The sequence below is a fragment of the Trematomus bernacchii genome, unplaced genomic scaffold (assembly GCF_902827165.1).
Source record: "Trematomus bernacchii unplaced genomic scaffold, fTreBer1.1, whole genome shotgun sequence".
Lineage (NCBI taxonomy): Eukaryota > Metazoa > Chordata > Actinopteri > Perciformes > Nototheniidae > Trematomus > Trematomus bernacchii.
This window is the reverse complement of record NW_022987342.1, coordinates 39,180-57,917: the sequence shown is the minus strand read 5'-3', so window position 1 is coordinate 57,917 and position 18,738 is coordinate 39,180. Positions and strand designations below refer to the sequence as shown.

At 39.1% G+C, this 18,738-nt stretch overlaps 1 protein-coding gene across 2 annotated transcripts; it reads left to right on the top strand.

The window, feature by feature from the left end:
- The first annotated feature begins 1,148 nt into the window (after positions 1–1,148).
- On the top strand, positions 1,149–13,223 carry tmc5 (transmembrane channel like 5). 2 transcript variants are annotated; one of them, XM_034130911.1, is made up of 21 exons: positions 1,149–1,283; positions 1,869–1,972; positions 2,461–2,663; positions 3,602–3,679; positions 5,123–5,239; positions 5,328–5,430; positions 6,561–6,642; positions 6,723–6,983; positions 7,893–8,035; positions 8,160–8,304; positions 8,523–8,675; positions 9,050–9,216; positions 9,366–9,441; positions 9,531–9,628; positions 9,725–9,820; positions 10,083–10,158; positions 10,717–10,850; positions 10,996–11,169; positions 12,062–12,140; positions 12,249–12,341; positions 12,433–13,223. In XM_034130911.1, exons 2-21 carry the CDS (start codon positions 1,899–1,901, stop codon positions 12,946–12,948), a joined length of 2,868 nt encoding a protein of 955 aa, XP_033986802.1. In that variant the 5' UTR covers positions 1,149–1,283; positions 1,869–1,898; the 3' UTR covers positions 12,949–13,223. The 2 variants fall into 2 exon arrangements, with proteins under 2 accessions (XP_033986802.1, XP_033986795.1); XM_034130904.1 differs by having other exon boundaries at positions 1,151–1,283; positions 2,452–2,663.
- The last annotated feature ends 5,515 nt before the right edge of the window (positions 13,224–18,738 follow it).

Genomic DNA, 18,738 nt, shown 5'->3' with positions numbered 1-18,738 from the left:
ACAATACAGTATAGGCTACTATACTTATATACTCACAATAATTTACTTTTTCATATATCATTATATTGTACAAACATATTACTTAACTACAAGTTTCAAATAAATGTAGTGTAGTAAAAAGTACGATATTTCCCTTTGAGTGCAAGTATAAAGTAGCAGAAAATGGAAATACTCAATTAAAGTATACGTACCTCAAAATTGTACTTGAGTATAGCACTTGAATAAAAGTACTTAAGAGACATCCACCACTGACTGTAAATGTATTGTATTTAAATGGAATGTTATTGTATATTTTTTTATTTCATTCAGTCTTTTATTACTGGTTTAAAAATATATATATATTTACATTAAATGGATTCTTTGTTAATAGTTTCAATCCCTCATCTATATGTAAATGTATGTTATTTATAAAAGAGGAAAATGAATGAACTTGTATGAAGTTATTAAAGGGTACTGAGCGTTTTAGTAATGCTCTTATACATAGTTGGGACACCCTGAAAGATACATTTAAAATAATAATGGTTCAAACTGATGCAGCACAATACAAGTTTAACTGCTCAAACCTCAAAAAACTGCATCGCACATTTCTCAAAATGCAAGTAAATACCACCTTTTGTTATACTATCCCATGACTGTCAAACTCCGTGCCCAACTAAGTTTTAACAATGTCAGAAGTATTCAGGATAATGCAAGTAAACAAATCAATAATATATAGAACATTTTATAGCAGAAATGTTACATAATTATATTTTGAAAAATCAAGATCTTATGACAGTGAGCAACAATGCATGATATATCTGACAAAGTTATGCTGCCTAAGGAGACTTGAAGTGCATGTTGTTTCAGTAGGTATTCTGCATGGGCACTTCCTTGTCTCTCTATTCATTTTTCTTTACTATCTTTTTATCACCACATGGGAACTACAGCAGATATATAGCATGGACTCTTGGACACACACTGCATGTCCTAATAAGAATAGCAATTACATTTTAAATTTAGGGGGTTTAATTATTTTTGTCACATCACAAAGTGTCCACATGGGATTTACTTAACCCACTCAGAAGCAGTGGACTTTTACCTTTATGAGCTCAGCGAACACTTCCTGGTACCCAGACAGTGCTTGGTTTTATCTCACGGACGGTGGTGCTCAGGCTGATTCACTCCTCACGCTTGGTCAACACGGACTGCAGAAAAACTAGAAGACATTTATTTCTGCAACTCTCCAGCATTTTGTTCGGACTTTTCTATTGTATTATTTTCCAACATCACCACACATTAACAAGGTAAGCAGGGTGTGAGAAAAAGTAGTTTATCAAGATTTTATTTAATTATCTGGACAGCATAGTATAATCTATGATAAACTACTTTAACTCATACACTATTTGTAGTCCTGCTAGATGAGATTTTTTCTTTCCAATTTCCATTATTGATGTATCACACTGCAGTTTTCTCTTCATTGTAATTCAGATTTTCCTATTCTGCCGTCCTTCAGTGGCTGTAGAGCCATAGACTTTCCATGTGGTGGAAACCAAACCTAATGTTTGAATTAATGATGACCCGATGATGATGGGACCAGGGGATTAAATAACACATTCTTACCCCCCCCTGACAATGTAGCTGTCACTCTGTGCACAGAAAGGCACTTGGTGTTATGCTACTTGTTTACTCTGAAGCTGGCATAGGAAGCTTCAATACAACACTCAATGAAGGACTATTCTCTTATCTTCCTCATGATAACTTTGCACACTATCATAGTCATCTTAAGATCAAGTTTTTAAAGTGCACTCGGGACGGGACTGAACAAACATCAACATATCAATAGAGCGACTGCTTCAGGGTGAGCTAAAGTATCGCTGTTGTCTTCACAGAAGAGCGAAAGGATCAATTTGAAGGATCTCATGACAAGTTACAGTAATGGAGGATTCTTCAACCCTGCCTACCATGACAGCGAGACTCTGGAAATTGATAGAAGGTTTGTTGCAATATGATAAAATGTGTCTTCAAATGTGCATCAGTGAACTATTTATTCTGAAAAATGTGTTTCACTCTTTTACATACCAAGCGTGTATTTGAGTGGGTGCTGTTTGTACTCAAAGGGCATGTCATGTATTATAAAAGAATGAACAGGATGTCTTCAAGGATCAAGCAGCATATGTATATGTATATGATCATAACACTCTTCTTTTAAACATTACGGTAAACTTTAAGAGACAAATACATTAGTGTGTTGGTCTCTACTCAGAAACCTTATCCTGCACTTCCTTGTAGGATATTATATCACCTCCTTAAAAAACGCTCAATATTAAGCATATCTATGACACTGATTATAATCATCACTTGAAATTCCAGTTCCTTCCTTGAACTGATAACCTCAGTGCTCTTAAGTGTTATAAACACAAACAGTGTGACGTCAATGTTTTTTCTTTATCGTCACACATTTGTGATATCTAGGTCTTCCAGCAAAACCCCCCTCCACACTAACCCCTACGCCCGGGGTGAGGGTGCAGATGGAAATTACTCCACTGGTCAGATCAGCAGTGATGATGCTTTAAGGAGGGTGCCGCGGGGGGGTTGGCAGGAGGAGAGCTGGAGGGGGAGGGAAAGCCTCCCCATGGGCCACATCTCAACACGCCCTAGGAGTCCTTCATGGCAGCATGACATCAGTAAGTGGCCAAGCTACATCTTTTGGACTATGGAACAATAGTAAAGCTGGGATAGGCAGTATGTTTTTTTTGGGTCGTTTGACAAAAATTAAATTATAACTTGCAGCATATTGTAATTTCAGTGGTCTGAAAGGAAACATAGATTTGCCTTGTTTTCAGGCCTTCACTAGTTTCTTGTCTCTGGTGATGAGAAAGGGTGTTTCTTTTGGCTGTTCTAGAAATGCAGTTGCATGTGTGTGGCCCTTTAGATATTGATAGCATGATCCAACGGCACAAACTCTTTTAGCAACCTAAAAATGGACAGACTTATCCAAAAGAAAGTCTGACAATTTTCTCTTGCACTTTGAGATAGAGAGACATTTTGTTAAATGTTTAGCCTATTGCTAACCGTAGCAAAAGACTCAGCTGCGGCTAGCACCCAGCAGCTTGTGGCTGCATTTCACATCTAGCTCACATTAGCTTACAGCTGCAATTAGCAGAAGGCTTAACAATTAGCAACATTTTCAGTCCAACATGAAAGAAGCTAGCTAAAACCTCTAAAAACAGATTATCATTTGAAAAGGCTCTGAAGGCCCACACCTTTCAAACAAAACAGAAAGGTAGTTCTTATTTAATTGCTGCTTTATAACCCTATTCAAAATCATCTGAATGACGTACAGTTTACTGTATATGTCTGTTCTTGTTAATGGTAGGAATGGATGCAGAATACTGCAATATCAATAGAATTACAATACGCTGAGAGCTTTCTTTGGAAATGTTGCCTCTTGACGTCAAGAAAAGTCTGCCTATCCCAGCATCAATGTATGACGTAAACACATTCTTTTTTGTGCATGACAACTAAGGCTATGTAATTTGTCGTTTTGTTTCTATGTGCCGCTTTGTGTTGCTCAGTGACAATTGTGTTGAAACTTCTACTGCACCTGCTCTCTTTTATTCAGATCACAGTACCTTCCAAATCCCACCTGACTCTCAGTATGATCGATCACTTTCCATCCGCCTTCCTTCCACAACATCAGGTAATGTTTAAACTAAATGTACTCCTTAGATAATAGTTTCTTTTCACAGTTTTGTTGCGCTCTGTTGCCATGGTTTTGCTAAACACACAGTAAAACCTTTTAATAAATGTGACATTCATGTTGACCTGTTGACTTTGATTATCAATCAAGTTAGCTAAGTAGGCTACTGGATAATTATTAATGAAAGGTCTGCAAAACAGAACAGTGACAAGGAAGTTGGCAAAGAAAATGAAACTGAGGGAAAGGGGTTGTGGGGAAAATATCGTCTTAATCTGAAGGACACAATATAAAGGTTTTGGAAATGTCTGTTTAGAAAGTGGATATTTGGGTATGTGTGACCGCTCCATGTTAATCACGCTGTACTGTAACTAAATCCCTTTAGAATGACTCTTCAGCTTAAGGCAGCCTAATTCTGCCATTGTGATAAAAACAAAAGATCCTGCGACTCATTCGAACGAAACCTTCTCACAATTTAATGTCATAATATCTTGAAATAACGAGAAACTTATTTTGATTAGCATGTTAGCATTGGAACTGAGAGCATTCTAGCAAGCTAACGTTTAGCTCAACGCATAAAGTGTGACTCACAGAGTGAAATTATACTATAATTTAAATGTAAAAGACTTAACGTTACCATATTACCTGTGAATAACACTAGTCTCTTGAAATACACAGTTGGCACAGTAGTCAGTCTGCGGTGCTAACAGTATGATAGGTTTAATCAGGAGTAAAGATAAAGTCAGTAGTATAGCACCAGAAAAGCTCACATTGCTATCAGTTGTACTTTGGCGGTGCACTAACTGAAGGTAATACGTTCAACGTGTGTGCTGTAATTAATCAGGAAAAAAATAAAGAGACAAAGTAAATCTCAGTCAAGCTGCGGTGGGAGAGTAAATGTTTGCATGTGTGAGCAGCTGCAGGTTTTACATTTAAAAATGCAGACCCTGATAACTGTCATGCTGCTCCTGTTTTTCCCATCTGTCCCGGGAGTTTGCCTGTAGATCTCAAGTTTATTTTGGCAGTCACAGCCGAACAACAGAACTCAATGGGCATCATTCACTAATAAGTATGTTCTTAATTAAGTCCGTATGTCAGATTTATGACATGTTCCTTAACCAAAAATGTGTGTTCTTATTATGATGGATCGCATCGGCCTCTTACAGTGAAGCGTTTGCAATGTAATGTTTATTTATTTGAAAGTTCCATAATGATTTGTTAAATAATGAAAATAATTATCAAAAAATATAATAAATGCTAAAGAAATATGGTAATTTTAACCATTTATTATACAACTGAATATTTCAAAAAAACACAAAAAACACAAACAAATATTATTTAGCAAACACATGTTGGCAAAACAGACAAATAAATCGCAATAAGGAATTTTCTTTTAGAATGATTGGTTGATGAGGCACATTATTGTCTTCATGTTTGTTCCTCCAGGTAACATGACGATGAGAAGGAGGGGAATATCAATGAGACGGATGAGCATGTTTCCTAACGGTGATCCTAACCACGTAGCCTTCACAGAGGACGCCATAAGGAACGAGATGGAGAATGGTAAGAGCTTTTGAATGTGAAGAGTGACATCTAATCTACATTCATACAACTTTTACATAGAACTTTTTTGTCATCCTGTGTGTGACAGAGGAACAGAACCTGGTAAAAGAGCTTGTTGCCCTATCAACACGAGACAGAATTTGGGCGATTCGGGACCTTCCAATGAGCTTTGATGAGAAGAAACAAATAAGGTGGGTTTTTCACTGAGAAGAAGATGTTAATTAGCTTCCTTGTTAGAGTATTTCTAGGCACAAAGCACAACCTTTACACCCTGCTGGGAACCATAAATATGGAACGCAAAGCCAAGGTACAGTGTTGCAATATTGATCACTAGAGCAAAAGTGACAGAATTACACACTGCTCTTGTTTCAGGGCACATTACACAATAAACTATTAAAATGACAGAAAGTCCAAAGGTTTTTTCGGCACACTACAACATTATATCATTCTGGCAGATCTTCTAGCTCATCAGGAAATATAGATTTTCAAGGCACTAATGTCATTATTATTGTAACAAATTAACTAGATTTATGATACTTCGTAATCTGCTTGTCAATAATAAATAAAATGTATGATAAATAATGAGTAAACATTTAAAGGTGGGGTAGGTAAGTTTGAGAAACCGGCTCGAGATACACTTTTTGTTATATTCCATGGAATGCTCTTAACATCCCGATAGCAATGAATATCTGAAGTGCTTTGACAAAAAATCCATAAAAAAAATTCATCTGTGGAAGCCGTAATACTGTAAAAAGCACGACCAATCATTTTAGCCGGCCCGGCTAAAATAACTGGATGGCCTACCTGCCTGTCAGCCTTCCATCTGTGCACAAACTTATCTCGTGCCCTCATTGGTCATGTGCGCGTTCGTGTGTGTTGGAGGAGGGGCTCTGTAAGGAAGTGGCAGATTTGTTCCGGCTGTGTATTTTCAAATCCTAGCGCACTCGAGCTGGTTTCTCCAAAATTACCTACCCCACCTTTAAAGTATGATAATACCTTTCAGGGCAAGATTATGGATTGATTATGTTGAAAAGAACAGAAATAATGTAAGAAGAAAAATATCCCCAAAAACGTATAAAATGTTCATGCTACAGAAGAGAACTATGATATAACGATCAGATTATTACAAATAAAACATCACACTAAATGTACAGACTTTAAAATGTTGTTATCTAGCTGATGATTAACTTGCACTGCTAATGTACAAAGCCCTAAATCATGTTTCCTTTTTATTACTTTAAGAAATGTTTTAATAAAGTTTTATAAAGTAGGTAAAATAAATGACTCCTACTTCTAACTATATTCTACATTTCTTCAACAGGAGCCAAGTGCTGGCATTCAAGTCTGCCAAGAAATCTCGCCAGTTCACATGTTTTGCAGACTGCTCTGAGAACATGTCACTGGTAAGTAAACAACATGCTGCAACGCCTTACTTAAACAACTAAACCATCTGATTCATCACCTATGTGTGTATGCTACACAGTCTTTCCGCAGGTGCGGATATGGTATAAGATCGGCCAGGCAGACCCTGGAGCTGTGGCAGGGCATCATGAAAGAGATCGGTGGCACGTTTGGCACCAGCGTGCTCTCCTACTTCGTGTTCCTCAAGTGGCTGCTCATGTTCAACATTTTCTCCTTCCTGGTGAACTTTGGCTTTATTACCATCCCGCAGCTTGTTTACAGCCCCTGGCCCAACATATCTCCGAATGTGAGCTTCAGAGGACTGGAGATACTGACTGGAGCAGTAAGTAGAGGCTCCCACCACAACACATACCTGTAAAGCCACAACTATCCAAATGGTCCCTAAAAAGTTTCAGTATTTTTTTACTAAATCAAAAAAATGTATGTTCACATGAAATTACTATGTGTAACGTTACATATGACCCCACAATGATATATAACCCCACAGCTTAATCAAACCCCATAGTGTTATTTAGCTTATTGTTTCAGTTTCCCGCAACTTCAATGTTTTGGTTCACTCCCACCATTGTTGTTTGCAGATCCAGCAGCAACTTATTATTTCTTGTATTATTAAACATTTTCTAAAATGTACGTTCATATATGCAAACAACGAAGTATCTTATTTATTATGTGCTAGTTTGCATGAATTCCTGGAACAGATATCTGGAAGATGAGAGACAGGTTCAAAAGTGTGGTTTCCTTATGTTGACATATTAGAGTTAAAGGTTTTTACAGAGGTTACTTTGGATGTCTCTTTGTCTTAATCCATAAATCAGAAAATAGTGTCAATGGTTATAAAAAATAAATAAAAGGAAAATGTGCCATGTTTTTAGGAATAAAATGTTACACAAAACCGATATCTTTATATTTAAAGATAAATATATATATATATATTGTAAAATGACACCTATTAGACACTACAGGTTAATAGGATATTAAGAATAACTAATCCAGGTTCCAATTAACTTCCCTAGTTGATTACATTTGGACAATTATCTTTGTATACAAATATTCTTTAAATGCAAAATGTTGGTAAATTTAAGAGAAATTCCCAGACAAGTAGGTAAATACACATCGTAAAATGACCAGTGTAGGAAAAAACTATGTTTTTGACTACATTGTCTGGCCTTATGTGAAGATGCTCAATACGTATTTTTCCCAATGCAATATAAATGTGTTTTGGTTTCTCCAGGGTTACTTCAACAACACCGTCATGTACTACGGGGGCTACAGCAATGAAACCAAGGTGCATCTAGCGGAGTACAACATGCAGTTGGCTTATTTCTTCACCATTGCAGTCTACATGGTTCTGTGTGGAATTGCACTTATCTTCAGGTCAGTCCAATTGTCCATATAACTATATAATGTAGAGAACATTTTACATTTCCTTAAATTACATTCAATTACATGAAGTAGTTTCAACTCTATAAAATGTACGTTACCTATTTTCGTCACGCAGCATGGCCAGCTCATTCAAGACAAACTATGTGCTAGCAGACCCTGCTTCAAACAGTGCATGGCAGCTTCTGTGCAGCTGGGACTTTAATATTACCAACGAGAAGGCAGTGAGACAGCGCAAAAACAATCTACGAGTGCAACTCAAGGTGACTATTACTGTGTTAAAATATATCAAATAGGAGCAGCTCTCAATGCCATGTTGAATATATTAACTCATTTATTGCCAATCTAAGCTTTTAAAGAGTTTTTCACAATAAACGTTCATCAAACTTCAGACCCTTAGTTATCTCAAAGGTTAATTCCTGTTTTAAAACACAACATGCACCTCATAATTTTTTCATTAATCGTCTTGCCCTCTCTTCAGGAGTCCATGTCAGAGAAGGCCCAGAGGGAGGGCCTAACCCTCTCTGAAAGTCTGAAGCACTTTGGGGTTTATCTGGGTGCCTGGCTGCTCTCCACTAGCCTGGCTGTCGGCTCTGGAGCTAGCATCTATTATGTCTGCCAATTCGAACAGCAGGTACACAAAACTAAACTGAAACTAAGTGTTATTGTTAAATTGGAATAATTGTTCTTTGTTTGATTTAGACTACATAGAGGTTTCTTCGTCTGTACAAGTCTCATTGTTCCATTAAACCAGTATTAACAGAAACATATCCTTACTGATCCCTTTGTCTGCATGCTCTGAGAAACTGCGTGTCATCGTACTTTATGGCATGGTAATAAAGCAATTGTTCTTTAAATTCAGTATCAGCATGCGTCATAAGATTGCAACTTACTGACAGTTATATGTCGAGTCATTTACTGGCAGTGCAGGGTTTGATTCATTTCTTTGCACACAGTGTTGTCCATCTAGCACTATGTTGAGCTGACCTCCATCTGTTATCTTTATAGCGGGCAACAGATTCTGCCAACTGGTCTCTGCTGCAGGAGGCAGAGACTCTGCTGGTTCCCTTTGTGGTGTCTCTGATGAACCTGGTCGTCCCGCTCTTCTACTCCCTCTTCAACAAGTTTGAGCACTACTCCAGCCAGCGCAAACAGATCTACGCACTGGTAGTCAGGTCAGACAGCAGAGACAAATGAATTTAAAGTGCATAAAATTAAGAATTTTAAGTAGAAGTAGAAAGAATTGTTGCACATTAGCATAATTCCCCAAATGTTCAAGCATCAATCTTGAATAAAATATTTGTTTCTCTTTTCCCACTTACAGAAATGTGTTACTCAAGATGTCCATTCTGGCTGTCTTGTGTTATAACTGGATGAATGTGGTGGCTGTAAAGTTTTCGGTATGTTTGACAGGGTTTAACCCAAAAATGTGTTATATCAGTTTCCATCGCTAAAGACAGTCATTCATGAACCTAATGTTTTTCCACAGTGTTGGGAGTCCATGGTAGGACAGGCTTTGTACCGACTGGTCATTGTTGATTTTCTTTTTCTAATGTTGGGATCCTTCTTTGGAGAGTTTCTTAGCAAGTGAGTGGCTTTCTGTTTGTTTGTGTTCTTCACAATCAAATAAATGGGGTTGGTTAACCTCACATGTAAATCATATGTCTAATTTCTCCTCAACAGTGTGATTGGGACCAGATTACTTCCACGTCTGGGAGTTCCAGAGTTTGATGTAGCCAGAAATGTCCTTGAACTGATCTACGCACAGACTCTGGCCTGGTAAGAGCAATACATTCAACACTTACTAACTACCAGAGTCGGGACCAAGTCATAGTTTTGCATTTCAAGTCAAGTCTTCACACTGAAGTCCTGAGTCCTAAACTTCGATATTGAAGTCTAATTTTTGATTCACAAAGTCATATCTCTGCTTACCACAGGACCTAACAACTCAATGAATTTAAAATCAAGATTTGTGTTTCTCTCCTGGTGTCAATGCTCATTTACTATACATAGTTAGCTAACTGTGAATTTCCCCCCATAGGATTGGTATTTACTTTTCTCCTCTGCTGCCTGCCATCCAGATCCTCAAATTTTTCATTTTGTTTTACTTAAAGAAGGTAAATGACACTTAATTAATAGCCTTGGTGATTGTGAACTGAACTGCTATAATGACAAACAGCCACAGGGAGATCCAAGGCCATCGCTGACCTAGTTGCTCTTTTTAATGTTTTGCGCTCACGTTACGCTATTTGTGCAGCTGGTTCAATATTTGATTCAAATCCTTTCATCACACTGACAGCATGCTTTATTTTGTGTTTTGGAAAGGACTTAGGTATTGGGATATGTGAAGTCAACAAGTTGGTTATAATGTTCCAGGCAAGATCAATCAATGTCAGAGTAATTTAATTCAGAGCGATTGGTCATTTGACTCAGGATGGATCTGGTGTTCTTGAATGTTTCATGAACATGCTGAATGACCTTTGAAGCAATGCTATTCAAAGCTCTGATGAGTTCTTCATGTTTTCTATTATGGAGTGAAACAGATATGATGTGTAGGCTAGTTTCATAAACTTTAAAAACATCATTATGGTAGTGCAATAATAATGAGGGAAAAAGTGTTTTTGTGTGTCATGTATTTGTTCATGTGTATGAGTGTTTTGTTACCACTTCCCCAGGTCAGCCTGACCCAGAACTGCCAGCCTCCGAGGCGGTCAGGCAGAGCCGCTCAGATGCAAACCATCTTCATCGCCCTGCTCTTCTTCCCTTTCTTCGTGGGAGCCGTCTCTATGGTTGCGTTCACCGCCTGGAGGTACGAGGACATGACCTACTACAGCCTGGAGTCAAAGAATATCATTGTACAACAACGAAATGATAACAAAACTATAACATAGCCTTGGTACACAAACCCCCCTAAAAGTATTGATTGGTTTTGTCTACCTTGTCTTGCTCTGTAGTCTGACCCCCTCAGAGCATTGTGGTCCTTTCCGGGGACTCAACAGCACCTTCAATGTGGTCGAAGTTTGGATGGTTCATCTGGAGGAGACCTCTAGTTCTGAATGGGTGGTTTGGATCTACCAAAATGTCATCAGGAGTGAAATCTTCTACTTTCTTATCTCACTCATCATCATGTAAGTTTATTGTGCAGGTGCCATGTTGCGTATGTGGTGTGTGTTACATTAATTGAGATGATGCATAAAATATAAATTAAAAAACAAGAGGAAAAAAAAAATCATGTCCTTAAAGGGGTCCTATTATGCCAGGTTCATATTTGTTTTTTGTGCTTCTACTGTGACATGTCTCCATGCTTTAATGTTAAAAAACATCTTTATTTTTCTCATACTGCCTTTACTGCAGCACCTCTTTTCACCCTCTGTCTGAAACCAGAGCCTGCTCTGTCTCTGATTGGTTAGCTGGCCGGCTCTGTTGTGATTGGTCCACCACTTAGAGATGTCACTCCCCTTAGCCTATCATATACAATGTGTTGGAGCGCTATCCAACAGAAGCACAGTGTTACATAGTGATGTCATTATGATACTGAAGTAAACAAAGTCCAATTACATTCACAAAAACCTAGTTAACAGTCTCTACAGGAAAAAAAGCATAATAGGGCCTCCTTAATGAGTGAATAATCTTACCTCAAGGTCCATATAGTAGCTAACTTCGCTGTTTAGTAGTTATAATTATTACCATGTTCACTCGCTCTAATATCAAATGTGGCTGTAATGTTATATGTATCAATAGGACGTGAACCAAATCCTTGTGCTTAATGTTTTGTTAATAGTAATCTTAATACACTTTCTTTGTAGAGTATTTGAAAAATCTTAGCAGGTAACTTATGGACATGAAGTGCAAACATTCGTGGTTTGATTACGTACTATTGTGATAAGCAGGGTGCTAAATTTAGCAACTGCATCATACCAGTCACCATTCTGCGGTTGATTTATTTGACTATTTAAACATAGACTGTTACAGACTGGAACAGTGTTTGCATAATGTCATGTCATATTATCATGCTTTCAGAGTCATCATATACATCTTCTGGCAAGTCACTCGGGGCCGCAAGCTCCTTATTCGTGTACTGAGACAACAGATTGTTAATGTGAGTGTTCACTTTTTGATATTTTTCCTTCTTTTTGGTACCGATTCCTTAATTTATTGCTTGGCTGTACTTAATTCATCCCTTAACTCTTTATTTTTCTCACATCAGGAAGGGAAAGACAAGTCCTTCTTGTTAGAGAGACTCCAAAATCTCCAAAAATCTCACCCTGATAAAAGATCAAAACAGAAGAATCCGAAAAAGGTGTGTTGTAAGGATTCTTTGATGTCAAATTCTCACCTTTCAGCCTGAGATTTGCTATTAATTTCTCTGCATATTTTTTCACATATTTCAGCACTCCAAACGGAGGCCAGATGACCACTCCTCAGGCGGTCAGTCCACCTCAAACGCCATGGTTCAGGCGTTACTCGCTCGCCAGCAGCTCGAGAAGGAGGAAGAGGAAAGACTCAGCACTGGCGGAGTTCCAGTTCCCTCCGACATCTCCTCCTCCTCCAGTGCTCTTATTCAGGCCATGCAGGCCCGGCAGAGGGCCGAGGGTCAAGAAAGGGACGAACACTACAGCGCAGTTTATTACGAAAGCCCCACAAACACATCCAGCGCTGTCACACAGGCGATGCAAGCCAGACAAAGAGCGCAAGTGGAAGGAACTGATGATGCAAGTGATCCAACTTCTTCTGTGTCAAGTGTTATGATGCAAGTCATGCAAGCCAGGCAGAGGGCAGAGGAAGAGGATAGGCCTCAGTGGGTCCCGGCACCCCCACAAAACCCAGCACCCGCAGGCTCCAGCGCGCTCATTCAGGCCATGTTGGCCCGGCAGCAGGCCCAGAACGAGTATGATGATGGCTACTAAAAAAAGGGCCTTTATTTTACCATGGATAAGTGGGACAGAATTGAAGAGATGACTGAAAACACACTTTTGATTTGTGCTATCACCCATAGATGAATAGCCTTGGTTGTATATCTATAAATTAGGTGATTTCTCTAGAAATGCAATACATTTTAATAGGACAAGTATAGGTACTGTAGCAGGGCTAGAAGATATCGTAGGCCCACCTCTCTATGCACTTTTTTTGTACAAATATATCTTAATAGTATGTTTCTATGACAGTATATACGCCTTGTAATATAAATAAACACTATAACATGTATAGGCCTCATATTGTGCCATTTTGTGATAAGATTTATATATCATACACTCCAGTTGTCAATACTGTACTATATGGATTGAGACCAGATACAAATTTGAAAGATTCTAAAATAAATGTCACCACCATACAGTATACAGTTAAATGTAGTTTTTTATTTAAAACAACACTGCCCTCTGTAGGGATTCTGCATACATTGCCACAGATTACACATTACTCTTAATAATTGAAATTGTGTTTTTGGCCAGTAGATCAACATTTATTTTACCATTAAAATATTTGGTGAAATATAAAAACTTTTACTATTAACTTTTATTAAACTATATTTATATAATATAATATCAATGACTAAAACCTGTATTTTGAGTGGAGGGGGGCTTTATTATCCAGCATATTTGGCGAAAAAGCTCTATAAAATAAACATTTCCAAAGCATTAAGTAATCATGTTACTCGGGTCAATACAGAAACATCAAATAAAACTAGAGAATGCAATTCCTGAAGAAATTGCTAGTGGGGAATGCTTTATGCTGAAAATCTGACGCTAAACTGCTATGCTGAAATGTAATGTGTAAGAAGAAAGTGAAGAATTTAGATTGAAATGATACATGAACACTGGGGGCTTGAATGTGTGATGAGAGAAGAAAAGAACGTAAAAAGGCTTGGAAAAGCAGCAGAATATTTGAACTGCAAACTTTTGAACTAACTTGATGGTGAATGATCTGTCGCCATGCCAACGGCATTTGATGACATCCCATAATACGCTTAGATGTGTGGATGGCTGCATCGTTACCAAACCTGTGAAGTTTTGGGCTGTTTGGAGCATTTTCACTGAAGTTATGAGAAAACCGTGTTTCATGGCGAGGCTTGTGTTACCATGGCAACGGCATTTGAAGAAACCCCATAATTGACGTAGAGCTGTTGAGGGCTGTACCGGTGATATACAAGCGAAGTTTGGAGGACGATCGGACCGTGTCCATTGGACTTACAGCGACATCGTGCTTCATGGCGAGTGGTCTGTCGCCATGGCAACGGCATTTGATGACACCCCATAATACGGTTAGATGTGTTGATGGCTGCATCGTTACCAAACCTTTGAAGTTTTGGGCCATTTGGAGCATTTTCACTGAAGCTATGAGAAAACCGTGTTTCATGGCGAGCATTGTGTTGCCATGGCAACGGCATTTGAAGAAACCCCATAATTGACGTAGAGCTGTTGAGGGCTGGACCGGTGATATACAAGTGAAGATTGGGGGACGATTGGACCGTGTCCATTGGACTTACAGCAACATCGTGTTTCATGGCGAGTGGTCTGTCGCCATGGCAACGGCATTTGATGACACCCCATACTACGCTTAGATGCGTTGATGGCTGCATCGTTACCAAACCTGTGAAGTTTTGGGCCGTTTGGAACATTGTGTGTGAGAGAGAGAGAGAGAGAGAGAGAGAGAGAGAGAGAGAGAGAGAGAGAGAGAGAGAGAGAGAGAGAGAGAGAGAGAGTGTGTGTGTCTGTGTGTGTGTGGCAGAGAGAGAGAGAGAGAGAGAGAGAGAGAGAGAGAGAGAGAGAGAGAGAGAGAGAGAGAGACTCTGTAGCCTCATCCCAATACCCCTCCTCGACTCCTCTCTTCCCCTCCTCCGGGACTTGACCCGGAAATCGATCAAGACACGCCATGTTGAAGGACGTCCCAATAGAGTGGCGAAGTCCCTCCCACTTACTTCCGGGGTATGGGACCTTATTTCGGAAAAATTATGCATTGAAGTCAATGGGGAGAGAAAACTTATCTTTCGATCCCGTTTGAATTGTGCCATGAATTACACATATGATGTTTGTCAATCTTAAAAAATCATTTCCATGTCAAAAAAGTCACAGTTTGTCGTAAAACTGTTGAAATATAAGACTATGAAAAATACGTAACTAGAAAGACTACAAATCCCAGAGTCGCGTAAGTGATGTCACAATTGTTTACCTCCACCATTCAGATACCTAAGATCAGCGCAATATAGATATAATCTATCTATATGGCGCTGGCTAAGATAAGATAACTTTAACAAGATGCCTGTGTGCTTAGTACCAGGTTGTTATCATACCAGCAATGGGTCTTGCTCGTTCTTTTGCTTCCCGTCTGATGAAACGACCAGGAGTGGCTTGATCAAGTTAGCTACCTAGCTAGTAGCTAGCACGTTAGTTAGCATTACAGCCTTGTCATTTTTATTAGCCTTAACATGAAGTAACATTAAGTAACCCAAAATGTTAAACAGTAAGAGTAGTAGTCATATTTCGTGAACCCTTTGAATAGTACTGTCACCGGTGTGATCATTCTATAATACACCATTTAATTCCGGGGGAGAAATGCTAACGCTAACGTTAGCATCGGCGATCTTTTCTACTTCATGCTATCTGCACAAATGGTTGACATTAAACATTAAAACGACCAGGCAGTTCAGAGAGAATCAAAGGAAGGCAGGCAGGCAGCTTTGCATGACATTCTTCAGGACGTGTTTCATTGTGGTGATAGTCAATCGTTTGTTGACAAGACAGTAGTGACGGCCATCTTGGTGACGTGTGTTGTTGACCAGAGATGTAGTTCATTTAGCGTTTCACACAAACAAATGTGTTACTTCACAGTTTTACGACACATTTTTTTTTTTTTTACTTGCAAAATTATCTTTTAAATTGACAAACATCATATGTGTAATTCGTGGCACAATTCAAACGGGATCGAAAGATAATCTTTCTCTCTCCATTGACTTCAATGCATAACTTTTCCGAAATAAGGTCCCATGGGGCTCAACCGGAAGGGGAGGGACTTCGCCACTCTATAGCTGAAATGCACACGGAGGAGTCGAGGAGGGGTGAGGGAGGAGGGGTGCGGGAGGAGACGAAAGGGAGGATACACGAGAGCAGACTACGCGGAAGTGTTTTCACTACTCGCGTATAAAAGCCCCGCCCCCACCTTCACAGCTGGTCGATTTCAAGAGAGGAAAACGGAGAACTGGAAGAATGAGTGGAAAAGCGTCACATAAATGTACAAGTGCTCACAGCTCCGTGGGAATTATTATGTGCAATTCATTTCTTAAGGTTATACTAACAATTTAAGTAATGTTTAATGATCTTGAACGTCACTAAAACATAGCTATTAAGAAAGCTATTTCATAAATGGCTAGATCTTGATAAATAACAATTATTTGTTTTGTTTTGTGTTAAAATATTGAGTAGTTAAATTATTTTAAATGCACAGTCCTGAATGTGGGTTTGTGGTGAATGTGGGGATCTACAGGACACACATGTTCAGAGTAAAGGCTTTCACATTATTATAATTATAATTTTATTGAAATGTACATTTTACACCAAAACGGAACACAAAAGCAGGACCAACCATCATACATTGAATTCCTTGACTAACAAGAGAAAGATTCATCATTTAAATACATATTTAACAACAAATGGGCCGGTTATTCAGTTAAGCCCGATGAGAGGGGATACAGCTGTGCACATGTCATCATTAACAGACGTCGTTTAAGAGTGACGTTTGAGTGAACGAGGACATCCCAATTAATACCTGAGGACTCCTCTGTCCTCGCGTCACCTCCTCGTGTCTCTCGCTCGTATCTTACGGAGGCGGAGCTAAGACGCAAGGAAGGGACGCGAGTGAGGGGAAGGAGGAGTCGAGGAGGGGTATTGAGATGAGGCTCGTGTGTGGCAGAGAGAGAGAGAGAGAGAGAGAGAGAGAGAGAGAGAGAGAGAGAGAGAGAGAGAGAGAGAGAGTGTGTGTGTGTGAGTATGAAATGAACAGTTAGAACTGACTGCTGTCAGTTGGAGTGATGACATCATCGTGGTCCATTACACAGGTGTTTATAGTTGAGCTAACGAGCTCTGAAGAGATCAAAGGTTTGCATTGTTCTGAATGAGAGATAAACCTCTTACATGTGAACGTTTTGTGGAAGAATGATAACAGATATCTGTGAAATTTCAAAACGTGAAGCATGTCAAGGAAGTTGAGTATCTGAAGTGTAATTTTTGTGTACTTTCGGGTTAATGTGGCCTTTATGGCAGTTTAACTAAAGGTGTGCGGCTGCTGCTGTGAGGAAATATCAGCCTGAAATTACAATGGGTTTTAATGGAGACATGTTGAACGTTTTCGCCACTTCATGCCCTCAAGAGGCATTTTGTTTAATTATTTTTGCTTAATTATTTGTCATTTTTCAAGCTATGAGATGTTTTCCTACGTTTGTCATGAAAAATTATGTCTCAGGAATGTAAGGTTTGGGAATTATGGCAGTTTTAAAAAAATATATGAAGGCAAATTTCAAGATTTGCTCCACTCTAGCTGTGACATCACGCACTCTAGTTAACGTTAAAATCTGAAGAAAACCTCTTTAACAAGGTCTGAACAATGTTTAATATCTCTAAAAGTAAGAATCAGATTTAAAAGTTGTGTTACACGAATGTCAGAAAGATGTGTAACATTTTAAAGTTGGAATGAGGTTTCTGAGTGAAAGTATGAATGAACAGTTGAAGTCGCATGAAGATTTGTTGAAGTCTGAAGAATATCTCCATTGACTTCAATGGTTAAAAATGTAATGAATTATGGGATGTATCTCTGGAATTATGAAAGTTATGAATGAGAAAAGTAATAGCCTGCGATTCCCGACCGAGCTGAACGTTTTGATGTTTGAACTGAGTTTCTGCGATGTTGAATGTGGGAGGAGAAGAGGGCCAAAATAAGTCGGCGGAATAATAATAAACTTTTTGTCCGTAGCATAACATATAGTTGGAATGCTGTATCAGCATTCCCACTAAATAATGAGGAAAACATTACCTTTGCTCTCAAGCAGTGATAGTAATGCTCCCCCGAATATCAGAAACACAGGACAGATATAAGTTTCCTAAATGACACACGAACATGTTCCCTAATCATGTTTAACGCACACACATTGTCAGGTCTCCTAAACTTGGACGCACCAACATCAGAGCAACATGTAAGTTCCAGATGTGTCACGGTTGAGTGCAGCAGGCAGGACCCAAATGCAGATTTCCAAGAATAATTCCTTTAATCCGGTACAAAGTAGAACACAGAACACTACCATGTGACACACAGTCAAATACAAACAATGAACCAACAATGACAGACAGAAAAACCAGAACTAAAATACACACAAGACCAATCACACAAACAAGACACAGGTGAGGAGGGAGGAGAAAACACAGGGGCACCAGGTGAACACAATCGGGCAATCAGGCAGGAGGGAACACAGAGACAGGAAGCAACAGGCAGGTGAACACTTTTCAAAACAAAACAGGAAACCAAAGACAGAAAAAGACAAGACAAAACACAACACAGACAGATCGTGACAGTACCCCCCCCTCAAGGAACGGATCCCAGACGTCCCAAAAAGTCCCAAAAAATCCAAAACATTCCAGCAGGGTGGGTGGAGGGGGTCTGGAGGAGGGACGCACAACCAGGACCAACAGGGTGGGTGGAGGGGGTCCGGAGGA

What these genes read in the sequence shown, in the direction of transcription:
- tmc5 (XM_034130904.1), top strand. Translation starts at nt 1,899, where the DNA reads ATGACAAGTTACAGTAATGGAGGATTCTTCAACCCTGCCTACCATGAC. An exon ending in TGGAGATACTGACTGGAGCA is followed by an intron (nt 6,984 to 7,892) that starts GTAAGTAGAGGC and finishes TGGTTTCTCCAG; the next exon opens with GGTTACTTCAACAACACCGT. An exon ending in CTTATCTCACTCATCATCAT is followed by an intron (nt 11,170 to 12,061) that starts GTAAGTTTATTG and finishes TCATGCTTTCAG; the next exon opens with AGTCATCATATACATCTTCT.